This window comes from Anguilla anguilla, chromosome 12 (genome assembly GCF_013347855.1).
Source record: "Anguilla anguilla isolate fAngAng1 chromosome 12, fAngAng1.pri, whole genome shotgun sequence".
NCBI lineage: Eukaryota > Metazoa > Chordata > Actinopteri > Anguilliformes > Anguillidae > Anguilla > Anguilla anguilla.
This window is the reverse complement of record NC_049212.1, coordinates 24,226,340-24,248,645: the sequence shown is the minus strand read 5'-3', so window position 1 is coordinate 24,248,645 and position 22,306 is coordinate 24,226,340. Positions and strand designations below refer to the sequence as shown.

General features: G+C 47.5%; 2 protein-coding genes across 3 annotated transcripts in view; both read left to right on the top strand.

The window, feature by feature from the left end:
- Positions 1-22,306, top strand: part of pik3cb (phosphatidylinositol-4,5-bisphosphate 3-kinase, catalytic subunit beta) — a 60,329-nt gene that overhangs the window by 20,218 nt on the left and 17,805 nt on the right. For both annotated transcript variants that reach the window (XM_035385106.1, XM_035385105.1), the window contains exons 3-7: positions 8,551-8,737; positions 12,008-12,236; positions 13,635-13,858; positions 19,552-19,734; positions 21,335-21,502. In XM_035385106.1, coding sequence (XP_035240997.1) covers positions 8,585-8,737; positions 12,008-12,236; positions 13,635-13,858; positions 19,552-19,734; positions 21,335-21,502 — 957 coding nt within the window. In that variant the 5' untranslated portion in view covers positions 8,551-8,584. The remainder of the gene's footprint in view (positions 1-8,550; positions 8,738-12,007; positions 12,237-13,634; positions 13,859-19,551; positions 19,735-21,334; positions 21,503-22,306) is intronic.
- LOC118209961 (keratin-associated protein 10-2-like) lies at positions 3,123-3,959 on the top strand. Its single transcript, XM_035385699.1, has one exon. The coding sequence runs from the start codon at positions 3,123-3,125 to the stop codon at positions 3,957-3,959; it is 837 nt and encodes a 278-aa protein (XP_035241590.1).

Sequence of the window (22,306 nt, the reverse complement as noted above, 5' to 3'; positions counted from 1 at the left end):
GCTGGGCCTTAACATTGTTCAGCCCATGCAGTAATCCTACTTCTATTCTAATTCCTTTCATTTTCTTTTATAATTGGTATAATTATAAAATTGTACATGTCGGTCAATTGTCAGGCCCAGTTTGCCTCATATTGATAAGCTGTGTATCTGAAAGTTTATAGTTGAGAATAAGTGCCTGTGCAACATGTTACATTTAGCAGTAATGCTTCCTCTTCGTCATATTTGGTGTGCGTTGTGTCAAATATGCCACATTGTACCATGTTAAATTCCTCTACCTGGGTCGGTCACAGTCAAATATGTTTGGAAACATGAAATAAGTAACTTGAAATATTTTTTAATTTTCTAAAAAGACACTTATTATTCAATATTATTCATATTATTGTTTCCCATTCTACAGAAAAATTATGACAATGCACATGTTTTTGAGCATGGTTTTTCCTGAATTCTGACTTCCTCCTTTTCCTAAAAAAATTAAAAAGACTCCATTTTAATTAGCCTCAGTACACCTGACTGATCATTAACCGGGGTGTTATTCATTTCCCAGTCACTGTCAGCAGGATCCAAGCCTGAGCCAGTGGGAAATATAATTAACAGAACCTGAAATAGTGTCACTGCAGGACATTAAAATTAAATGGGTTCCTGCTAAGTAAAGATATGGTAGCTTGGTTAAGTGCTTAGGTATTGTCTAGCACAGAGCAAAATATTAATGTGTTGTGTTCATCTAATTTGAAAAGTGATTTTTTTTATTTTTATTGTCTGTGTGGTTCAATCCAGTTTTAGTCTCAGAAAATTAGGTCTACCTAACAGCAAAATAGAAGGTTGTGGATTATGAGGACTGAATATGTGAAAATCCGTATAGGCGCTGCAGTGAGGTCTTAGATGAGCAATTTCCTTACGTTCATTGTAGTAAATTTGCTTTGTTTTAAATCAGCTTGGTGCATACTGGAAATGAACTGTGCTGTGCTGAATTTTTAGATGTCGTTCTGGTAGGAAGTTTGCTGTTGAGATCGAATCAAGTTTTGGTGGTTTGTTATCTGGCAAATTTTTCTGTCAACCCACACTGAACCACTCTTGTGGCTACGAGGCTCTTGTCAGAATTGAGTACCCAACTGAGCCCTGTTTCCCCTGGCAACTCCAATGGCACTTCATAGGCGTTTGTGTGGGTGGTTCTCTCATTGAGCTGCTGGGGCTGAGTAGCTGGACCCTGTGTTTTCTAATCCTCAAGGGCACTACTGTAATAGTGTTGGGTAAAACTCTGCAGTAAAATGCATCACAAATGCCCGGCGCTAAGTAAAACTAGGCAGTACAAGCGCAGTTTGATTAGATTGTCTGCTAAGCATAACTGCTAGATCAGATTGTGCCTGGGCCAAGTGTGGGCATGCAGTGCTCCCATTTCAGGAGCGTTTGCTTCTGAAAATTGGCGTGCTAACTGGAAAAATTATTTAGGGGTGTACTATAATAATGTACTAATTGGGATGCAATCGGTGCTGCTAAATGGGGGGAAAGAATGTTAGCCTGGAGCCCTGCTCAGCTAGCTGCGTGTCCTCAGGTACTGCTGCACCTGGGCATTTAGACGAGCTAATTATTAATATGGAAAGGAAAGCAGGGGTGTCTAATAAGTGATTGTGGGTGCTGGAGGACGCTGGGATGAAACTGGGTTTTGGCTGTGGCAGGTCCCTGTCTGGTGGCTGTTGTGTTGGCGCTCGGTGGCGTGTTGCGTTTGCAGCCGCTGTGTTGACACAGTGGCGGAGCGGGGGGCACAAGGCCGGCCTTGTGTAGGCACGGGACGGCCCCCTCAGTGACAGCGTGTGCAGAGCCGCAGTGGGACAGAGCCCCATTGTGGATGTGCTCCTGGCTGCTCTGCCAGGACAGTTACGCATTGTTCCCTTTGCACGGCGCTTTGGTGCCCCCGCCAACCCTGCCCCGCCCGTCCAGCCCCGCCCGTCTCACCCTCCTCCTCTCCCCCCCTGCCTCCAGGTTCTGTTCCGCATTTCTGCTGCTTCCACTGTTCAGCCAGGTTGTTTGTTTGTTTTGTGTGTCATAAAACACACATGCGCGCGCACACCTCACGAGACAGCTTACATGTACAGTTCATTGAGTTCACGAGTGCCAGAACAGCTTATGGGAACATAACAGAAGCAGAGAGGAACAGCAGAGAAAATCTGGGAGAAGCATAAGAGGAGACTAGCTGAAGAGTAGAAGAGGAGAATATCAGGGAGGAGCAGAACAGGATAATATCAGGGAGGAGCAGGAGAGAATAGCAGGGAAAAGCAGAGAATGGCTCGGTGCAGAAAATCAAGTTACAGAACATCTCTCAGAATCAGGCTCACATATCCATCTCTTGGTGTGAAAGTAATGGTCTGTAATGTTGTGTTTGACATTCTGTGCATGTATGCTTGGTTGCGTTAGCGTGTTATCCCTTGTGCTGGCCAGAGCTGAGCTGCTGAAGGGACTGAAGGTGAATCGGAGCCTGATGCATTAATCACAGGAACCTCTGCCTGCAGTGACTCACAAGCTGCCGTCGCCAGCCCACGCCGCTGTGATTGGCAGCTCACACTGCCTGCCCAAAGCTCTGCCTCTCAGCCTGCACCACTGCTGGGCCCAGCACTCACGTGACCAGCACTGATCTCTTCTGAGCTCCCTTTGTTTTCTCTCAGATGTCCTCAGCCGGCCAATAGCCATGTGGCTGTTGTTATACAGGTGGTTCTCATTGGCTGCCATTTTCACACACCTGCCTGCCATTGGTCCCCTAAGTGTGGGCAGCCCTGTCAGTGCGCGACTCACTCGTACGTAGATAATCATGTGCATTGGCCCTCCGCGGAAATGAGCAGCAGCCTCAGTATATCCTACTTCAGTCTCTGTACAGCAGAGAGGATTAGCAAAGTGTTTGCTTTTCCCATTAAAGTCTCAGTGGCTCAGCTGATTGGCAGAATCCCTGGCTACCCGCTTTCAGCTGTATTCATGTATTCTGTGTGCATCCTGATCCAAGGTGCCTCGCGATTAGGCGCGTCCACGCTTCTGGCTGTTTGTTTACGAGCGTCGCCCCGTTGCTGGGAAAGCCCTTAATCTTCAGGGTTTTTAAATTGGGGCTAAAAGGTTAGCGTGTTTCTCGCGGCGCACGGATGCGTTTCCTCAACCCGGGTGGAAAACGCAGAACACACTTCGGAACCGCCGTGAACGCCTCTTGTTCTCTCCTGTTACTGCACCACGTGAGCCGAGCGTCTCGCCCTTCCTCCCCGCGCACTGCTGCAAACACTGCTGCCATGCTGCCCTGGAGGACCCGGCCTCCTGCCCTCTGCCTCCTGCCCGCTGCTGCTGCAAACACTGCTGCCATGCTGCCCTGGAGGACCCGGCCTCCTGCCCGCTGCTGCTGCAAACACAGCTGCCATGCTGCCCTGGAGGACCCGGCTTCCTGCCCTCTGCCTCCTGCCCGCTGCTGCTGCAAACACTGCTGCCATGCTGCCCTGGAGGACCCGGCCTCCTGCCCTCTGCCTCCTGCCCGCTGCTGCTGCAAACACTGCTGCCATGCTGCCCTGGAGGACCCGGCCTCCTGCCCGCTGCTGCTGCAAACACTGCTGCCATGCTGCCCTGGAGGACCCGGCCTCCTGCCCGCTGCTGCTGCAAACACAGCTGCCATGCTGCCCTGGAGGACCCGGCTTCCTGCCCTCTGCCTCCTGCCCGCTGCTGCTGCAAACACTGCTGCCATGCTGCCCTGGAGGACCCGGCCTCCTGCCCTCTGCCTCCTGCCCGCTGCTGCTGCAAACACTGCTGCCATGCTGCCCTGGAGGACCCGGCCTCCTGCCCGCTGCTGCTGCAAACACTGCTGCCATGCTGCCCTGGAGGACCCGGCCTCCGGCCCGTGCACTGCTGCAAACACTGCTGCCATGCTGCCCTGGAGGACCCGGCCTCCTGCCCGCTGCTGCGTGTTTGCACTGTGCCAAGGTGTGCGACGGGCATGAAAGGGCTCTGTTGACACACTGCAGCCCTCGCTATCAGCCCGAGGGGGCAGACCAATAAGCCTCACGCATCACTTTTAAACATTAACCAAGCTATTCAGACATTATGGCTGATGTGCGGAGAGAACGAAAAAAGCCGCCTTTATAGCCGCCCAATTCCACCGGATACCAGATGTCGTCCCGCTAATGACATAATGGAGCGGGTTTGCCCGTTTACTTTACATTGGCAACGTGTAGAGCCCTCGCCTCGTCTCAGCGCCCACGGGAACAAATTAGAGATCTCATATCCTGTAGCGTGTTTTACGGCTGAGGATCGTATTCTTCGCGTGTCGTGTTCACTCAAATGGACGGATAAAAAAAAAAAGAGACCATAGCTTTCCACAGAGCATCGGTGTTACTAATAATAGCCTGGTAATCCCCATGGGGACCAGACGTGTTTGTTTGTGTTTGTTTTTCTTTTTGCGTGTGCGTGTCAGAGAGTGCTTTTATGTATGCCTGTGTAGATAGGTATATGTTTGTGTGTGAGAGCAAGAGAAAGTATGCATCTCTAAATTTGTGCATGTATGTGTATGTGCTTGTGTATTCGTGTCTGTGTGCACGTCTGTATATGTCTAAATGTTTTTGTAAAGGCTGTCTAGTGAGATGTGATCAGGAAAGTTGGCTTGTGGGAGTGGAGACCTGTGAAGACGGAAATGTTTTTGTCTTTGTTCATGTCTGTATGAGGGAATGGTGTCGTGGTGTGGTTAGGGTGCTGGACTTGACTATTCTGAGTGAGTGTGCAATTTCTGGGTCAGAGAGGCTGATTTACTGCTGTTCTGCACGCTCACACTCCAAGCTCCTATCCAACTACATTTCCCCACCCCCTCATTTCTGTGCATCTTGGACTGACTTGCAGGTTTAGTGCAGTTAAACCCAGCTTTGCTGCCAGTTGCCATGGTGTTCACTGTGTCCATCTCTGTGGGCCGGCAGAGAACCCCCCCCCCCCCCCTACCCCCCCCCCCCCCCACAGGTCACAGTCTTCACCTATGACATCATAATCCGAAGTGCACATTGCTCTCACCTGTCCATTTCCGTCATTATTATAGTTGGTTGTTCCTGGGGAAATTCCATGTAATTTACTCGAGGGTAGGGTTGCATAATGCCAGACTCTACATAGTTAGAACATACACAATGTTTTTGCCCCGACACGAGTTGTGTGGTTTGCCCGGAAGGACGGGGCAATGGCCGCACCTGTCATCAGGCAGCTTCGATCACGCTGCCGCACTCGGGGGCGGCTGCCCTTATTTTTTACTGCGGTCGCCGCCATGCCCATTTACAGGCCCCTGATTGGCCGGCAGCCAGAGCCCCAGTGAGTAAGAACCACAGTTGGGCGTGAGTCAGGGCTGCCGGGTGGCATTGGGGCCGCGGGCCTGTCGCCTGCGCTGTACCGGCGGAGGGGGGAGGGGCCCTGATCTTATCTCCGGGGGGCTTAAACGAGCCGTCTGCCCCGCACTGCTAACCCGGCGTCGGTCAGGAATGCTGAATCAGGTTATCCCGTTAGATCCCCTGTGTGAAGTCCCTGCTGGATATTTATAGAATAGGAGTGGGGGGAGGGGGCCTTTGAGGTTCATTGGTCACCAACAAGGAATTTTTGTTCTCCTTTTTTGAATGCAGTGCTCAAAAAGTACAAAACATTCTGCTGTCAGCCAGTTCAGCAAATGAATTATCCTTTATTCACTTCTGTTTTTCCACTGGTAGGTTTCCATACCTTCATACATTTTTGGAACGTTTTTAGCTGAGGTAATGTACCTTACTCATAGACACAATGACCCATCTGGGAATATCATACAGTGATGAGAATGCTTTTAAAAACATGGTGGAAATGTTTATTGGGCCCTTGAACTTTTGACCTTCAATTCGCTCTCTTGAAAAGTAGGGCAAGTTCAGTGTGTGAGAGACTGCCGGTAGTCAGTTGTTGAGGTGTATCTGTGGATATCCTGTTTCTGTGGTTCTGTACGTGCTCATGCGCACTGCGACTTCCCCCAACCTTCCTGTGTTAAAACCACATCTGTGTCTTGGAAATACTGTCTGTCTGTGTGTTAAGATCTATGTGCATTTATCCATGTGTATAGCCTTTGTTCTGGGGGAATGTTTTGTATGTGAAATGGTTTTGGGGTGGGAGGTTCCTACTGATGTGGTTCTCTCTCCCCCTTCCCCTATCACCCCAGGCTTTCACAGTCTCAGGTATGAGCAGTTCTTTCAGCAGCTGAACCAGACACTCCAGCCTGCCTTTGATAGTCTTTACACCTCTCTCCTGGATGAAAGCAGGTTTTTGTGTCGTTTGTCACACAAAGGTATTGCAGAGAAGTGTCAAATTAAGCTGTTCTTTTTCGAGAGTGCTGACATTGACCACTTTTCTCTGGAAACCACTGAGCCTTGCATTGCCACAGATGGCTCTCTTACAGCAGTGTCTGCGTCAGGCTTTTTGTAAATCAGGGGACTGACTGTGTCACACTTACCCATTCTTGTCCATGGGAAAACTGAGCTTGCATGAAAGCTGCATCATGCAAACTTTTGGGCCATTGTCCAGTATTTGCAGCACAGCTGAGTTATGTACCACTCATGGTTGATGCATGACCATATTAGTTAAGTACATTTGCCATGTGTTAGTATGTGCATTTACGTTGGCTGTTGGCGTTGCACTGCTAACTCTGAGAGTTTGACAATCAATCACTTAAATTAAGACAAAGCACTAGTCTTAGGCAATATCTTTGAGCTATTGATGGTGAATTTGGATGAGGTGAGACGTTGAATTTTATTGCATATTAGTTGGTCTTCATATTTGACTTTTGAAAAACTAGTGTTTGCCAAGAGTTTTTGGTGTCAGTTCTTATTTCTGACAGAATATCGGAGTGGTTGGGTACTCGGGACATCTGGCCTGGTTGCATAGCAGTGCCAGTCCAGATGCTGGGCGAGTCACTCTCCTGAACGAGGTGCCATCTGTTCCCTCTGAGTCCCCTTGGGGCCCAGAAGGGTCTGTGATGTGTGGCGTCCCTTTCCAAATCGCTGATCTGGGACACGTGCTGGACCGGGCCTGAACCAGCGGTCTGCCTCGCTCCACCTGGAGGAGAAGCCATTACCTCAGCAGCTGGAGCTGAGCAAAGGATGGCTTTATGTCTGTCTGCAGAGAGCTGTTGTGTCTGTGCTGGGCTTGGAGTTTCTCAAGGGAGGTTCAAACTCTTCTTCCCCATTTGCTTTGGGGGCTGTCTGACTTCCCTGTTTGGATTTGAATCATGACCGTTTCTAACGCTTGCCCAAAAGGACAGCGTGTCCGTTGCGCTCGGATCTGGAACATGGGGCTTGACAGCCAGGTGCTGCTCTTTTTGCTTTGCGGCCATTTTTGAGACACCGTATCAAGCGCCGGGAGACGCAGGAACTCACCCGAGCTCCGGACACGTGCGCTGCGAGGTTTCCGTGCTCTTTTCACAGAGCTCCTCTTTCTTTGAATTACTTTGAATAAGCCTTTTTGGATCAACTCGTTGCCTAGGGGGGAAAAAATTGCTTTGCATTTTTCTGGTTTAATGCGCCTCCGCCAACCAAGGGATCCTCCTAAGGCAAGGCTGGGTTGTCGCCCTGGTGTTTAGGAAACTCTGACTTCGTGTTGGTGGGTAAAACATTCTTGCAAGCCCCACCTTCAAGATTGGGACATGGTGGACATGCCTAGTCCTTTCTGACCCATTGCGATGTCTTTGCCATTATTGTAGTCCTTGTGGATGACATTGGAGATATTAAGTAGAGATGTGTAATCTTTATTTGTTTTCTTAGGGAGCGTTGGCTATGGGCCCAAGGAGTTCATTCATGCATGACAACTGTTTTATAGTGCGGTCTAACTGTGGTTTAGTGAGAGGCATTGCAAGCATCTAGTGTACTTTGTGGCTTGGTGTCCTTACATCTGCTCTACATCTTCTGGAAGCCTGTTAGTGCCCTTGAATGTTTTTGGCAGTGATGGAGTTCAAACCACATTGTCCCAAGACAAAATCTTCCAGGACAGAGGCCAAGAAGTGTTCTGAGAAATGTGATTGGATCCAGAAAACATGGCCAAATGAGTGGATCTAAAAGCAAGACCAAAACTCCATTGATCTCAGGATTGTTCTGACATTGGCTTCACAGAACTACCAACATCCTGCAGGAGTTATAGTCTCTGGTGGTCATTATAAAATCATTTACACACAAGTATTTGTTGTTTTTTTATTGGAAATTTACACTTTACGCGACTGACGCAGAAGACCACAAAAACCAGAAGATGTAAAACTACCATTGTTTGAACTCACCTTGTAAAGCATGTTGTTTGCATGCAAGTATTAAAATTGGTAGCAGCCCAAAAAATTATTTTTGAAAAAAATGTCTGGAATGGTTTCTCAGTTCTTATTATTTATACACCGAAATGGTACATGAATAACACCTTTACTCTCATAACCTTTTACCAGGTGAATGTGGTTTTGTATGTTGATCTTGGACATTGTCATGTCATTGATTTCCACTCCATTAGAGCCATGTGGACAGCATGGTGTTTCATGGTTTGTGCTCACAGGTGTGGTTGGTTCTGCTGTTCCAGGTCCATATGGTTCTGCTGGTGGGCAGACCCTGCCATGCCTCCCGCCATGACCGATATGCTGGACATTTGGGCGGCCAACTCGCAGCTCTCCGATGAGGACTGCGTCCCCGTGGACTTCCTGCTCCCCACTGGCATCTACATCCAGATGGACGTGCCCCGGGAAGCTACCATACAGCACATCAAACTGGTGAGTGTGTGTAGTATGCATAGTTTTGCTACCTAGCTTGCCCGCTGAACTAGTTGTTTTATAATGAAATATTTTTGCTTTATGAATGAAGTAAGCTTGTCAGTAATGGAAATTAAAGGGAGGTTACATCCATTACATTACTGTCGTTTGGCAGATGCTTTTATCCAGAGAAACTTGCAATGAAATGGAACATAAATTAATTCATGAGATTATGGGAGCAGCGGTGCCAGGTCTGGCCAATGATGCTCCGAGAACAGTAGGTTTAAGCGCATCATAAAAAAAATCTCTGAATGTAAGCTAACATATGCCACCTAGAACCATACTAATTTAATTAATAACAATGCAACAGTAAATTGGATGTACATTATGTACTGATTAACTCTTATAGACTCCCTTGTCATAATCTGACCAAGTCTTCATCCAGCACCGCTGCTATAATAACTAAAACGTCACTGCCATGTAAACACACTCTGCTAATTAGCAAAGCTATACCAACCAGAACTGTACTAATTGCATCAAAAAAAGGACAATACTACAACTACCCACTAAACTGCACAATGAGTCACAATAGTTACTACAGTACAGCTTCAAACCCAACATGGCTATTAAAAAATGATACTTGGTAATGCATAAGTCCCTATGATTTATATTATCATGATTTTTATAATCAGCATTTTCAGCTAATCAATACCTTTTTAATTAGCTGAATTGAAAATTGGCCTAATAATTCCAAGTCTGCTGGGCTTTTTTCCAAGTTAATTTTTTGCCCTGGCAGAATACAGTGTGCGTGAACAGTCTGTACAGTACCTCATTTGTTTTTCTGGTAAAGGCAGATTGTGAGCGTGCTCAGCAAATGCAAATCTCCTGTCATGTGGTACTGGCTCCAAACGTGTTGGTCAGGTGGGGTTAGTATTCGTCAAGTGAGGTGCCGTTGTGCGTCGGCACAGGCGTAAACAGTGCATCACCTTTCGCAAAGACCTCTCGCGTGGTAAACGAGTGTTTTTGTTGGAGTTTTGGTTTTGCAGTTCAGTGAAAAACAAGGCAGGTCACCAGACACGGAGCAGCTAATTTTCACTGTCACCCCACTGTCACACACTGTCACTTTAAACTTTCTTATGAACATCTAGCTACAGCAAGGACCACAATGGAAATGAGTTTTGTGACTGTTTTGTGTTATCCTTGATGCTCTTTTAATTGTGCATGTACATTGGTGTTTGCAACCATGTAATTATACTTTTAAAGTGAATCGTCAAATAAATTAACTAAAACTAAAAACATTTGAACACACTTATTGAAATTTGGAAAAAGCACATAACATATCAATGATGTAACAATACTTGTAGAATGTGTTGTTGGTGGCCAAAATACCTATATGAGTTGCTTTCTTCTGGTATGTTTTCAAAATGAAATACTTTGGTGTTTAATTCAGCTGGAAATGATTGTGGTATCGCAACTTTATTCATATATTTATTCCTTATATACCCAACATGCAGGTTAACTGCTTGCTGCTTTGAATAGCCACAGCCACTACTGTAGGCACCAATTACTATAAATGTGGACATTGCATTTACATGACTGATTTTATTTTACGCTCTTATCCACAATGACTTTCAATGGCCAAGGAAACATATTTTTCTTTGATTTATAAGCACATGAAAATTTCAAGTCCAGTTTTTTTTTTTTTTTTTTTTTTTTTAACCCTCGGACTTGAATGGTCTAAAGGGGACTTTAACAGAACAAAGGAAGAAATAAAGCAAAAACGTCTTAGCTTCATCTTGTCTCTCTACCATTTGTCTTCAGCCTCAGTCTTTTTATCAGTGGAAGTATCTGGCACCAGGCCAGGACGTTACCTGGAGCAGCAGGGAGGGGTCGTGCGGAAGTGTGCGTCTCTGTGGGCCGATGGAAGGGGGGGGGGGGGGGGGGGGGGTGGCGCCGTAAAGCATGAGCAGACGATGGCAGTGGCGGAATAGATGTGCGTCCAGGGGGGGCCTGTGATTTACGGGACAGGGCACAGGAGAATAAAGGTTTAATTGTGACCGCAATGAAAAATATACTGCCTGGTCTATAGCAGGGGAGATTTGATTTAGTACCAGGGCGGTGCAAGGATTTTTCTGTTCAGCTGAAAAATGCCACAACTCCCTTAAGTGAGGCCAATGAAAGCCCATGATATACCTCTACTGCGCAATGGTTCTTCATTTATATTTTCATTGAACAGTAAAGGAAATTTTGTTTTTTGTAGTTTTTGTATATATTTTTGATGAAAGAAATTTCTTGAAGAGTAAAACATGGTTTAACTTTAAGTGCGTGTGACAAATTTGAAGCACGTCACCATCAAGACTGATTCATTATTTTTGTTGATAATATGTTTTGTGATCAAGAATGACTGAAAATGACAAAAATTTCTGAAATGGCCGGTTGATTCAACTTAATGTTTTTTTTTGTTGTTGTTGTTTTTAAAAAAAATCGTAATCAAAATACATTCCCCATTCTTGACAAGAGCCATAATGGCGACTGCTGCCAGATTGGCACCTGTTTTGGGCCTTAAACCTGGAGCTACCTGAATGGACTAAGAGCCGAGACACTGTTATTGTTTCCGCATACCATACCTTTAAGCCTCTGCATCAATCCCAGAGTGTTATTCTTGCTTATTTTTGCCTACTGTGGTGTCAGTGCAAGTTGGAATGCTGTGTTACTCAGAAAGGCTGGGCTGCAGACTCGGCCAACCGACCCCCTGCGTTTCAACAGAGTGTGATGTCATCACCTCTTGGGCACACTTCTGACCCTCCGACAGCGTGGCTGAAGCAAGCCATTGCAGCAGGAAGTGTGATTAATGTGTTTGTTGTCCAATGGAAGACTTGACTCATGCTGTGTCATCACATTCGACGGAACACAAGACCTCGTGGGGCACTGCCATTTTATGATTATGTGCTCTTTTTTCTTTCCATCAAAGGTTCTCCTTTTCTACTTTCTATGGTCACAAAAGCTCATTTCATTAATGCAGATTCAGTGTAAAAGCATGACATTTCTTTTAATGTGCATAGTAGCTGATGCTCCCTCATTCACTTTGTAGTCTTTTTTTTAGCTCTGTTTGTCAGCTCTGGTCTGTGGTGCGATGTGTTTCTTTAGGGCATTATGGTTATTTGGCAGTAGACAGTTTTTACTCACATAGGGCCTGTTTGTTAAAGGCTTCAGCTACCATTTCTGGGGACTTGTGTACGACAGTATGTGGCGTCCTGATAAGTTCTGAAGACGTGTCGTGTGTCTCCACAGCTCCTATGGAAGCAGGCGCAGGCCTACCCCCTGTTCAGCTTCCTGGGGGAAATGGAGTCCCACATGTTCGAGTGCGTCAACCAGTCGGCGGTTCACGAGGAGCTGGAGGACGAGACGCGGCGTCTGTGTGACGTGCGGCCCTTCCTGCCCGTGCTCAAGCTGGTCACCCGCAACTGCGGCCGCGCCGAGCGCCTGCTCGACTCCAAGATCGGCGTGCTCATCGGCAAAGGTAGCTGCCGTCCCAACCACCGGACCCCATTCTCAGTCACAGCCGAAACCCTCACACCTGCGCAGTTTCTCATTGGTACTAGCATACCTCCAATATTGGGACCAAAACACTGGTAAAGAGTTCCAAATGCCTGCCTTTAATCCTGAAAACAGATTCTGGGGTTCCCTGAAATTTGCTTTGCCCCTGATCATTCTTGACTTCACGGTGTGTCTGAACTGTTTAGTATGAGAGTGAGTGCATTAATTGTCATCATCAAAGACAAGGACCAAATTTAATGTCTGGGCATATTGCCTGTGTGACTCGTTGATGAGACGGCCTGGCATGGACAAGTCTGAGACGTCAAAGAGAGCAGTTCAAGAAACAGAACGCAGATTTTGAAGTCGCGGACAGTTAATATCTGCCTGTAGAATGCAGATAATTCTTATCAGCCTGTAGAATTTAGGTGGTTTATATGAGTCTGTAGAATGCGTGTGGTTAATGTCAGCCTGTAGAATGTGGATGATTAATATCAGTATGCAGGATGTGGATGATTAATATCAGTATGTAGGATGTAGGTGGTTAACATCAGCCTGTAGAATGCTGGTGCTTATTTGGTTATTTCTGACAGAACAATAGCGCTGCCAGAGCTTTTGGTTTGTATTTATTTTCGGGCAGCTGTTGTGAGGCCCCATGCCCACGCGCCTCGCAGAGCAGCGTCAGTGCGGCGGCACGCGGGGGCCGTCAGAGCGCTCGTCTGGATGACGACCTCATGGCTCCGCGCCAGTCAGTCTGAGTCTAATCGGAGGAGACTGATCAGATCAATTTCATATCCCTCCTTTCACCGCGCTTCTGTCAGGTGTGTTTATCGATGCCAGAGCCAGTTAGAGATTTTCGCCTGAACGGGTGAGACCGATGCACCGCGGGCACAGAAATCTTCGGGGTGGGGATGGGGGCGGCTCCCACGAGGACCGCTGTGGGGCCCGTATCCATCTCCATGGTTACTTGAAGCAAAAAGGAGCAAATAAATTTGAAAGCCCCCAATAGGGGAGAATACATTGACAGGGGTAGCAAAGTGGGAGGGATGCTAGTAATGAGGCTGTAACGGTATCTGAGTCTCCGTACGGACACTGTGCCACAGCGTATAACGTCAAAGTAATGTACTCCCATAAGAACTGCATTTCTGTGGAACATGAAGATGCTCAGGGACACAAAAGAACCGTCAAAAAAAAAAAATACTAAATTAAGTGCGAATCCCTACCAGACGTGTGAAACTGGCAGAATAAATGAAGTAAACAAATGGTACATAATCAGTAATACTGGTCGGAAGCTGGAGCTGTTTGAATGGCAAATGATAGGCTACCGTAATCAGGGCCGCTAGCATCGCCATAACGACCGGCTGGCTCGGCGGCGCCCCTGCAGGTCTCCACGAGCTGGACGCTCTCCAGGACCAGGAGGTGAAGGACTTCCGCTCCAAGATGTTCCGCATCAGCGAGGAGAACATGCAGCGGGTGCAGATGATGACGTGGATGGAGTGGTTGCACAGCTGCTTCGCCCCGCAGCTGGAGTCTGGAGGCACAGAGGTGCTGCAGGAGAGGCTGTACGAGGGCACCCTGAAGATCACCATGCACTTCGACCAGTCCCAGGTAAATGCCCACTCCACCTCTCTCTCCCTCTCTCTGCCTCCCCCTCTCTCTGTCTCTCTCTCTCCCTCTCTGCCTCCTCACTCTCTTTAGCCGCGTTTCCACCAAAATTACCCGGAACTTTCAGTCCCAGGAACTACTTTACCAGGAACTAAAAGGTTCCTTCAGCCAATGGTTGTCTGCGTTTCCACCGGGGTCTAAAGTACCGCGAAGATTAGGCAAATTAGCCCACTGACGTTTGAAAAACGTTGTCGTCGGTCCATCTGTCATATGATTTCTTCTGTAACCCCATTCTACCACCGAAGTAGCCTACATTATTTTCTAATAACCGGGACAGCCCGGAGGGGTTTATTCCACTTATATACAACGAGTTACCAACAATGACTATATATGGTTACTTTTGTATTTATTGATTTTCATATATCCTCTCAAACACATTCATTATGTTTTTATGCGAACATTCGCTTTCATGTCTTGAAATCCGAAGCGACAGAATGCATTCACATTTATATGTATAACTGGCAACAACAGCAGAAAACATGCACACGTTGTAAACAATTTGCTGTTTGATTACTTTCTCGTCGTCAATTCCATATAGGCTAATGGCAAAATGACAAGAATAGAACGAAAACTCGGACTTGCGTGAAAATGTAAATTAGTAGTGGTACAGCCACCGTTTGCTTTCCTTCGAAGTTACTGCTAGCCGAGCAGCGAAGTGTGCCCTCCAGATGCGAACCATGCACCATAAATTAGTCCATAGTCTTTTCGTGGAATTGAAAAATGGCAGTAAAATTGAGTAAAATTACGGCAGTCTGAAAAAGCTAAAGGGAAGATTACTAGAATTAACCTGTTATTTTACCCGGATAAAAAGTGCGGAAGGTGATTTCCAGTTTGCTTGTACTGTATCACCAATGTTAATTATGCAGAACTACCGCATACCTCACATAACTGTATCAAACGTTTTGAGTCAATTACAACGGGCTAACAAAGAAAATCCGGAAGAAAATATTCAGCAACCGAATTAATCCGTTTGAATGTTTTGGTAGCCTACGTAATATGCTGTCCCAGCACGAATGCTTAGCATTTTATAAAACGAATACTAAAGCAAGAAAAGAACAGAAGAGCACACGTTATAATTCCAAGACGTTGGCAGGCTATAACCAAAACTAGGCTACTGCGCCGCATAACATACAAGTTTGATTTGAAGTTATTATGAAAATAAATTGGTTTGCCGCTGCATATTTTCAAACATGGCGGGTAATGGCGGAAAATAAATACAACTCAAATGCTGCGAGTACTCGACCAATCAGAAATGTTCAGCGCTGCAAGCTCCACCCAAAAGGTTCCTGTACTTTCGGAAAGTACTACCCTCCGAGCAGGAACGTTTTGGGGGGTAAAACAAAGCCCCCAGAACTAAATTTAGACCCTAGTTCCTGCGGTGGAAACGCACTGAGTTCCTCAAAAGGTTCCTAGTTCCGGGGTATAGTTCCTGCGGTGGAAACGCGGCTTTTCTCTTTCTCCCTCTCTGCCCCCCCTCTTTCTCTCTCCCTGTCTCTCTCTCTTTCCCTCTTTCTCTCACACTCTTCCCCCTCTCTTCCTCTTCCCTCCCCCACTACTGACTTTATATTATTATATTTCTGTCTGTCTGTTTCACTGTTCTGTTTCTCTGCCCACCCTTGTGCTTTGAACCAGGCCCTTGTACACACAGAGCAAATGATCGCAGGCTCAGGAATGTACACTCTCACTCATGCCCTCATACTGTGGTGACAGCAGGAAGCGCTCAACACCCATGTTTCTTTTTAAAGCTTAAATGTAAATTCGAGTTCACTTCACTACTCTCTTTCTCTCTCTCTCTCATTCTTTCACACACACACACACACACACACACACGTGTGCACACATCACTCCCTCGTGCAGGAAGCCTCACACGTGGCAGTGTCAGATTCTCCAGTACATTGACATTCTTGCACATAATCCCTGATGCAAACCCTTCCGCACAAGGTTTACGAGGGCCCCCTTTAAGGGAATATTTGCCCTCCCCAGGGTACGGGCTTCAGGGAGGGCGGAGGAGAAGTGAGGCTGGAGGCTGCTGCCGGGGTCAGAGGCCAGCGCTGTCCCTGGCGGCAGAGGTCGAGGGGTGAGAGAGAGGTGGCAGGCAGGCAGTTTGGCGTCCTCTTCAGTCCTGTCTCTTAAAATTCTGCCTTCTATCTTCTTCTGTCGGCTCTTCCTCAAGCGACACATGTCATGTGACCACACTAAAATAAACTGGCATTCTGACAGTACTAACTAGGTCATGGTGACTAGGTCATGGTGACTTTACGATGGGTGAACTTTCCCCAAGCCGAGTTTTTACTGCTGTGATTCACCAACAGCTTTTCAGTCTGTGACTGAATTCAGTTATTCCCACAAAAAAAAAAAAAGAACCACAGAGTAATTACATCATCGAAACATGTTTGAAAGGGTTGCCGTTTCAGTCTGTAGATGCGTGTGTACCTTCACGTGTGCGCGTGCCTTGTTTTTTTCCCCCTGTATCTCCCCCTTTTGGATTCACGCCACTGCCTTGGCGCTGGTCTGCTAATGTATTAGACTGACTTTAAACTTAAAGTGGGTCATGCTGACAATAGTCTGTCAATATATGATGCACAGCTCTAACTCCGCCTTACTATTTTGAACATGCCCGGACAGGCAGCTGAGCTAAAGTAAGCAATGCTTACTTAAAAATGCATCCTACCGGATACCTCAATTCAATGACGCACTCTGTGCGGAGAGTTCCAAATTCTGTTTCACACACGCAATTGTCATTTCCTATTCTCCTCAGTTAAAAAAACATTACACCCTGAGGTGATGTGCAAGACTAATGTGACGTAATTCAGGCTACCCATGCAAAGGTGCAGTGTACTGAACAGAAAACGTATTTGCAGAGCAGGATTATGGCCACTTCTACCTGATAGCAGAAAGGAAATGAGGTCTGTACACTCCCAGATCCAGTCAGATTGCAGCGATGCATAGTTAAGAAATATCATTGCTTTGCTTTATATGACAATCATAGGGTGGTCAGAATGACCAGTTCTTATTCAAACATTCCTATCTCATATGGCACCATATTATGTATCTGTGTTCTTATCAAAACACACGTTTGACTCATTTAAGATGATATTTTCTACAGGACTCGGCTACCCCAGGATTTTAGCCTCCCGATCGAGCAGTACAACACACTGTTACGCTGTTATTGAGAAGTGCTTGTACTTCTGTCAGCAGCATAGGATGTAGATGGCATATGCAGCTTAACTTCACTGGACCAATTCAGAGGACTCAATCCATAATGCCTAATGGCCATTTCCTACAATGGTGGCATTTAGCAGTGAGTACAGCTGAGCGCTCATTATAGGTGATGTCATTGCTGTTGACTTTACCGTTGAGGTCACACATCTGCTCAGTGACTTTGCAGTTGCGGGGACGGGGTGTTGTTGTTTTGTTTTGGCTTTATGTGCGAAAGACGGAGCGGTTTTCGTGCAGGACTGACGGCGCAGTGAGGCCGGGCCCCGTTGAACAGGAGCTCTGTGTCAGAGCCACAGGCCCCTACAGTGATACGCCAGGAGCGATGGGCTCTGTGCCTGAGCCTGAACACTGTCACAGAGGCCCTCTGTGCTGCGTCCAGGGCTCACGTTCAGTCACACGACTGCAGTAAACGCGAGGAGCTGTAAATACTTTTTGACTGCCGAGCCAGGCGGGCCGACCAGACAGACCCACCGGGGCCCGCCGCCCCGGGAACAGGAAGTGGCGCTGCCTGCCGAGCGGTGGGCAACACAAATCTGCAACTAAGGCGGCGAGCTTCTGGCCAACCGCAGTAGGCCTGCTGCTTTTCCTTTTCACCGTCAGGCCTCGACCGTTATTCTTCTGAGTTGATCTCCACTGCTGTGTACTGCCCTTTGTCCACCAATATAAATATGTCCAAGTTATACAGTGGGGACCAAAAGTCAGAGATCACTAGACTGGGTTGTTTTCGTTGGAGGAATAATGCAATTACGATTCTCCAGTTACACCTCTTCAGGTATTCAGGAATACACTATTGACAGCAAGGGGAGCTTATTAGGATGGCATTCCCAGCACAGTCACCAGACCTGAATCCAATCAAAAACCTGTAAGAGCAGTTGAAGTGCAATCATCTATAGGAAGTGTTGAGAAAATGGAAGATGAGATGTTGCTTAAGCTGGTGGAATTGATACCGAGCAGCGTGAAGGCCATAATGTATTCTTGAATAAGAAGTATAAATGGAATAGCATAATTGTACTAGCCGTTGATAAATAATGAAAACAATCAGTTCTTGGTAGTGTCCTCAGTCTTTTGGTTTAATATTGGCCCTTTCAGAATTACTTGCCGTGCCTTGCTCTTCTGTAAGATGTTACACAGCTTCCTAAGAAAGGCAGAGAGGGACTCACTTTTTTGTGTTGGGAATTTTGGGGGGATTTTTTTAAAACCTTCCCCCTGTTTGGGAACTGGCCTGTTGTACTGTGCTTGTGCATCGTTGCTAAGCCACTTGCACCTATGCAGGTAGCACTACGGCTAAAGCTGAAGCACTTTCACAAATACGCTCGCTCGGAGCACTTGGCGGCAGTTAAAGGAGAGGGGCAGCCCTCGCTGTTGGGTGCTCTTATCCCTTTGGTGCCTCCTGACCAAACCTTGGCATACCACCCTTGGGGTGCACAGGCTAACAGAAGGAGGTCGGGCTGACCCGGGCTTCACCCTACTATTGTGTGTCAGTTGGGTCCTATTGCATCACACTGAAATATTCAGTGTTAATTCAACTCAAACCGAGCTTGAGTGCTTCCCCAGTGGGTAGACAGTACTCTATTAGCATAAGTAGTTCTCTGTCAGAATTGGTTTTTCATCAAGCGCTTTGCTACGCAGACTTCCAGTCACAGCCGGACTGGAGCGTGCAGTGACTGGGATTCTGGGCCAATGGGGAGCAGGACTCGCGCTTGTGTACCGTGTTCATTAATCAGCCGCCAGACAGGCCAGCGATTCGGCGCTCTCGAGGACAGTTTGTGCCGGGGAACCCGCTTCTTGTCTTCAACAATGCGGGAGAAGTTGCTGTTCCTCTCAGAGCTGAATGGAGCACAGCGCAAAGAGGGGGAGGGGACCGTTAAAGTTCCTGAAAGGCGTGACGAACGCCACCCGGCAGAGCGGGCCAAATCGGCGGTGAGCGCCACGGCTGTTCCCGCTCCCGTCTGCCAGTCGGAAGCCAGGGCTGATTTATCCTTTGGCCTCTCCGCGTGTGAAACGACACGCGACAGGCGCCCGGCGCAGTCTGCCGCCATCGAGGCCGGACATAAATCTGCGCAGGGCCCAGGAACCCAGCCATCCGGGGCAGGACCCCGCGTGGCCTGTGCAGGGCTCTTACAGCAGGGCGTCCGTGTTTAGATGGCAGCTCCGTGTTCAGAGTGCAGATACAGAGGCGTGTCTCTAGGTGAGGGTGCGCGCATGCATGGGCCTGTCTGTGCGGCGTACGAGAAGTCTCTTGCGTAATCCCGATTGGTTCCCCCGGCTGATTCGCCGATGATGCGGTGCGATGTTCCACTCGCTTCCCGTCCGCTTCTCCGCCCCTTTCATGCGAGCTCAGGCACTGGCCGAGGTGTTTCCCGCGGCGCTCACGTGCGTTTCCTTCTCCTCCCACCCCCCCTCCCCCGCGTCGCCAGGACACCGTCAGCCTGAAGGTGGCCCCCAACACCACGCCCAACGAGCTGACCGAGCAGGCGGTGCGGAAGTGGCTGACCACTCACGGGCCGGAGGAGGAGAAGATAGGCTGGAGCGAGTACGTGCTGCGCGTCAGCGGAAAGCTGGAGTTCCTGTTCGGAGAGCACCCCCTCGTCCACTACAAGGTGAGCACTGCGTGGCGCGGAACTCTGGGGAGTGGCTTAGCCACAAAACGCCATGGACCTCACCGTGGGCTCCAGATACAGGACACGCGTGTGCTTCAGCAAAAGCTTTGTACCCTCTGCCATAAATAAACTTAACAACACTCCCCTCCTATTGTGATTTTGGCTTAGCTCAACTTTAGCTCAGTAGCTTAGCTCAGTGTGCCTGCTATGTTGTTGTGTTATGTCAATGTCAACCTTTGCTGTTTAGCGGATGATTCAATATGTCATGTTTTGGCACCAATTCTGAAAAAGAATTTCCTCACTGAGGACAATAAACTATCGGACTGCGTACTCTAGCAAAGGGGCGTAGCCTCCAACAGGGCTCTTGTAGGCCCAGGCTCTGGCAAAATTAGCTCTTTGTGTAAGAATGAAAATAAAGCTGATTGTGTAGTTTTAGTATTAAGAATGAGTCAGCTATGCTCATAAACTGTCCTAGCAGATATTTGTAGCCACCAGATTGCTGACGTAGCAGGACAGAGCTCAGTGATTCATAGCCACTTGAAAGGAACACTCTTGATTGAACAAAGGCTTTGTTTGTGATCGACCTTTTTAAGAAATTGAGGAAGACGAACCTTCTGCTTAAGTGCTTGTTTGTGCCACAGCGATGCACGTGCCACACTCTCAATATTAAATCCAGTCCATGGCAGTATTCAGTGCAGCTGGGAGGCATGTGGGGTGACACACATTTGGCCATATTGTTACCCTGCAGGAAGGGTTCAGTCTGCAGTGTGTCATTTATCATATTAAAGGAATATTTTGAGGAAATGCATGTCCCTGCACCTTTTCTTTGAGGGGGGGGGGGGTGTTGGGTTATTCATGTAGTGTGGCATGCATATTAAAAGATGGGAATAGGCTGAATTCACCGTGTTTTCTGTGCCTGCCTCTCCCACCCCCTACCACTAAAGGAGAGTCCTGGACAGTGCAGCCAGCAGCCTAATTTTGTTAAAGCCTTAATGAGCATACTTGCACCCTCAGCACTGAGCCTTTAGAATATTGATGGTAATTGGATCCTCAGGGTAACCTTTTCTGCAGTTTGAAAAGTCAGTGCAAAGTCATGACATTAATGTAAAGTCAAGTTGAAGGTCAGCTGAGGTAAATTCTGGGGTTTAATCCTGTTTTTTAATAGAAGTGTACTTGTAGAATACCTGCTCATGAGGCATATCGTCCTCTCTTCCTGAGAGCGTCAGCTGACCCCATTAATGGCCACTCCCCCCCCACCTCCTCGCATTAATTATTAGCGAGTGGTATGCTCACTCAAGCGCACCCCCTGGCCGGTGTACCATGCAGTGACTCTCATCTATATCGCTTTCAAGAAAAGTCTTAAATGGAAGCCTGACCTTTGCTAAGAAGCAGTCTCTGACCTTGCAAGGTCAAGCTGCTGGCATCCATGACGTTGGAATATTTTTGCTTCCATGCTTCACTTCTTTCAGGAGAATGTCACCAGGCTTTAGAACCCTCAGGTAATGTGTGTGGTAGGCTGAGCCAGGCTGTCGTCAGTGCCCTCCTGTCTGTGTCTGTGTCAGTTATCCTCACTGTCTGTCCTTCCGTCCATGTTCCCCAGTACATAAAGTCCTGTGTGATTGCGAAGGAGAGTCCACATCTCACCCTGGTGCACAGCAGCACGGTTCAGGAACTGTTCAAGAAGGAGATCTCGGCCATTGGAGCTGTGGTCAACCGCAAGACCTCCAACGCTCCATTGCCCCTGCCTCCCAAGAGGAGAGGACCCTCTGTGAGTGTTTGGCGTGTCTGATATCGCACTGTTCGAGTGTGTCTGTTCTGGCCGTGTCACAGAGTTCCACTGTCTGGTGTCTCGGTATTCTTTTATGCCTGGTTTCTGAGTGTTCCTTTGTGTCTGCTGTCTCAGTGTTCCTTTGTGTCTGCTGTCTCAGTGTTCTTTTGTGTCTGGTGTCAATGTTCCATTATGTCTTGTGTCCCTGTGTTCCACTGTGTCTGGTGTCTCAGTGTTCTACTGTCTGGTCTGTCAGTGTTCCACTGCATGTAGTGTTTCAGTGTTCCATTGTGTCTGGTGTCCCACTGTTCCACTATGTCTGGTGTCTCTGTGTTCCATTGTGTCTGATGTCTCTTTGTTCCATTGTGTCTGGTGTCTCAGTGTTCCACTGTGTCTGGTGTCTCAGTGTTCTATTGTGTCAGGTGTCTCAGTGTTCCACTGTGTCTGGTGTCTCAGTGTTCTATTGTGTCAGGTGTCTCAGTGTTCCACTGTGTCTGGTGTCTCGGTGTTCTCAGCGTCTGTATTTTTTCCTTTCAACGGCATTGATTGTCCATTCATGGTCACCGATAAAAGATTATGTTCACCACCATTAGCATTATCAGTGACCACAGCCATCTATATCAATAATTCTATTGTCTCCCCCATATTCTCCTTCGATGAGAAATGCAGCTGTTGTTTTAACAGGGAGAAAAATGGAAAGAGCTTTTCTACTCTTTGATGTATTTATGCCTCTTTTCTCTCAGTTGAAAGGTCAGTAGGATTTTTAATTGGAGGTAAATGATTTGCTGGGATGTGTTTCCCAGC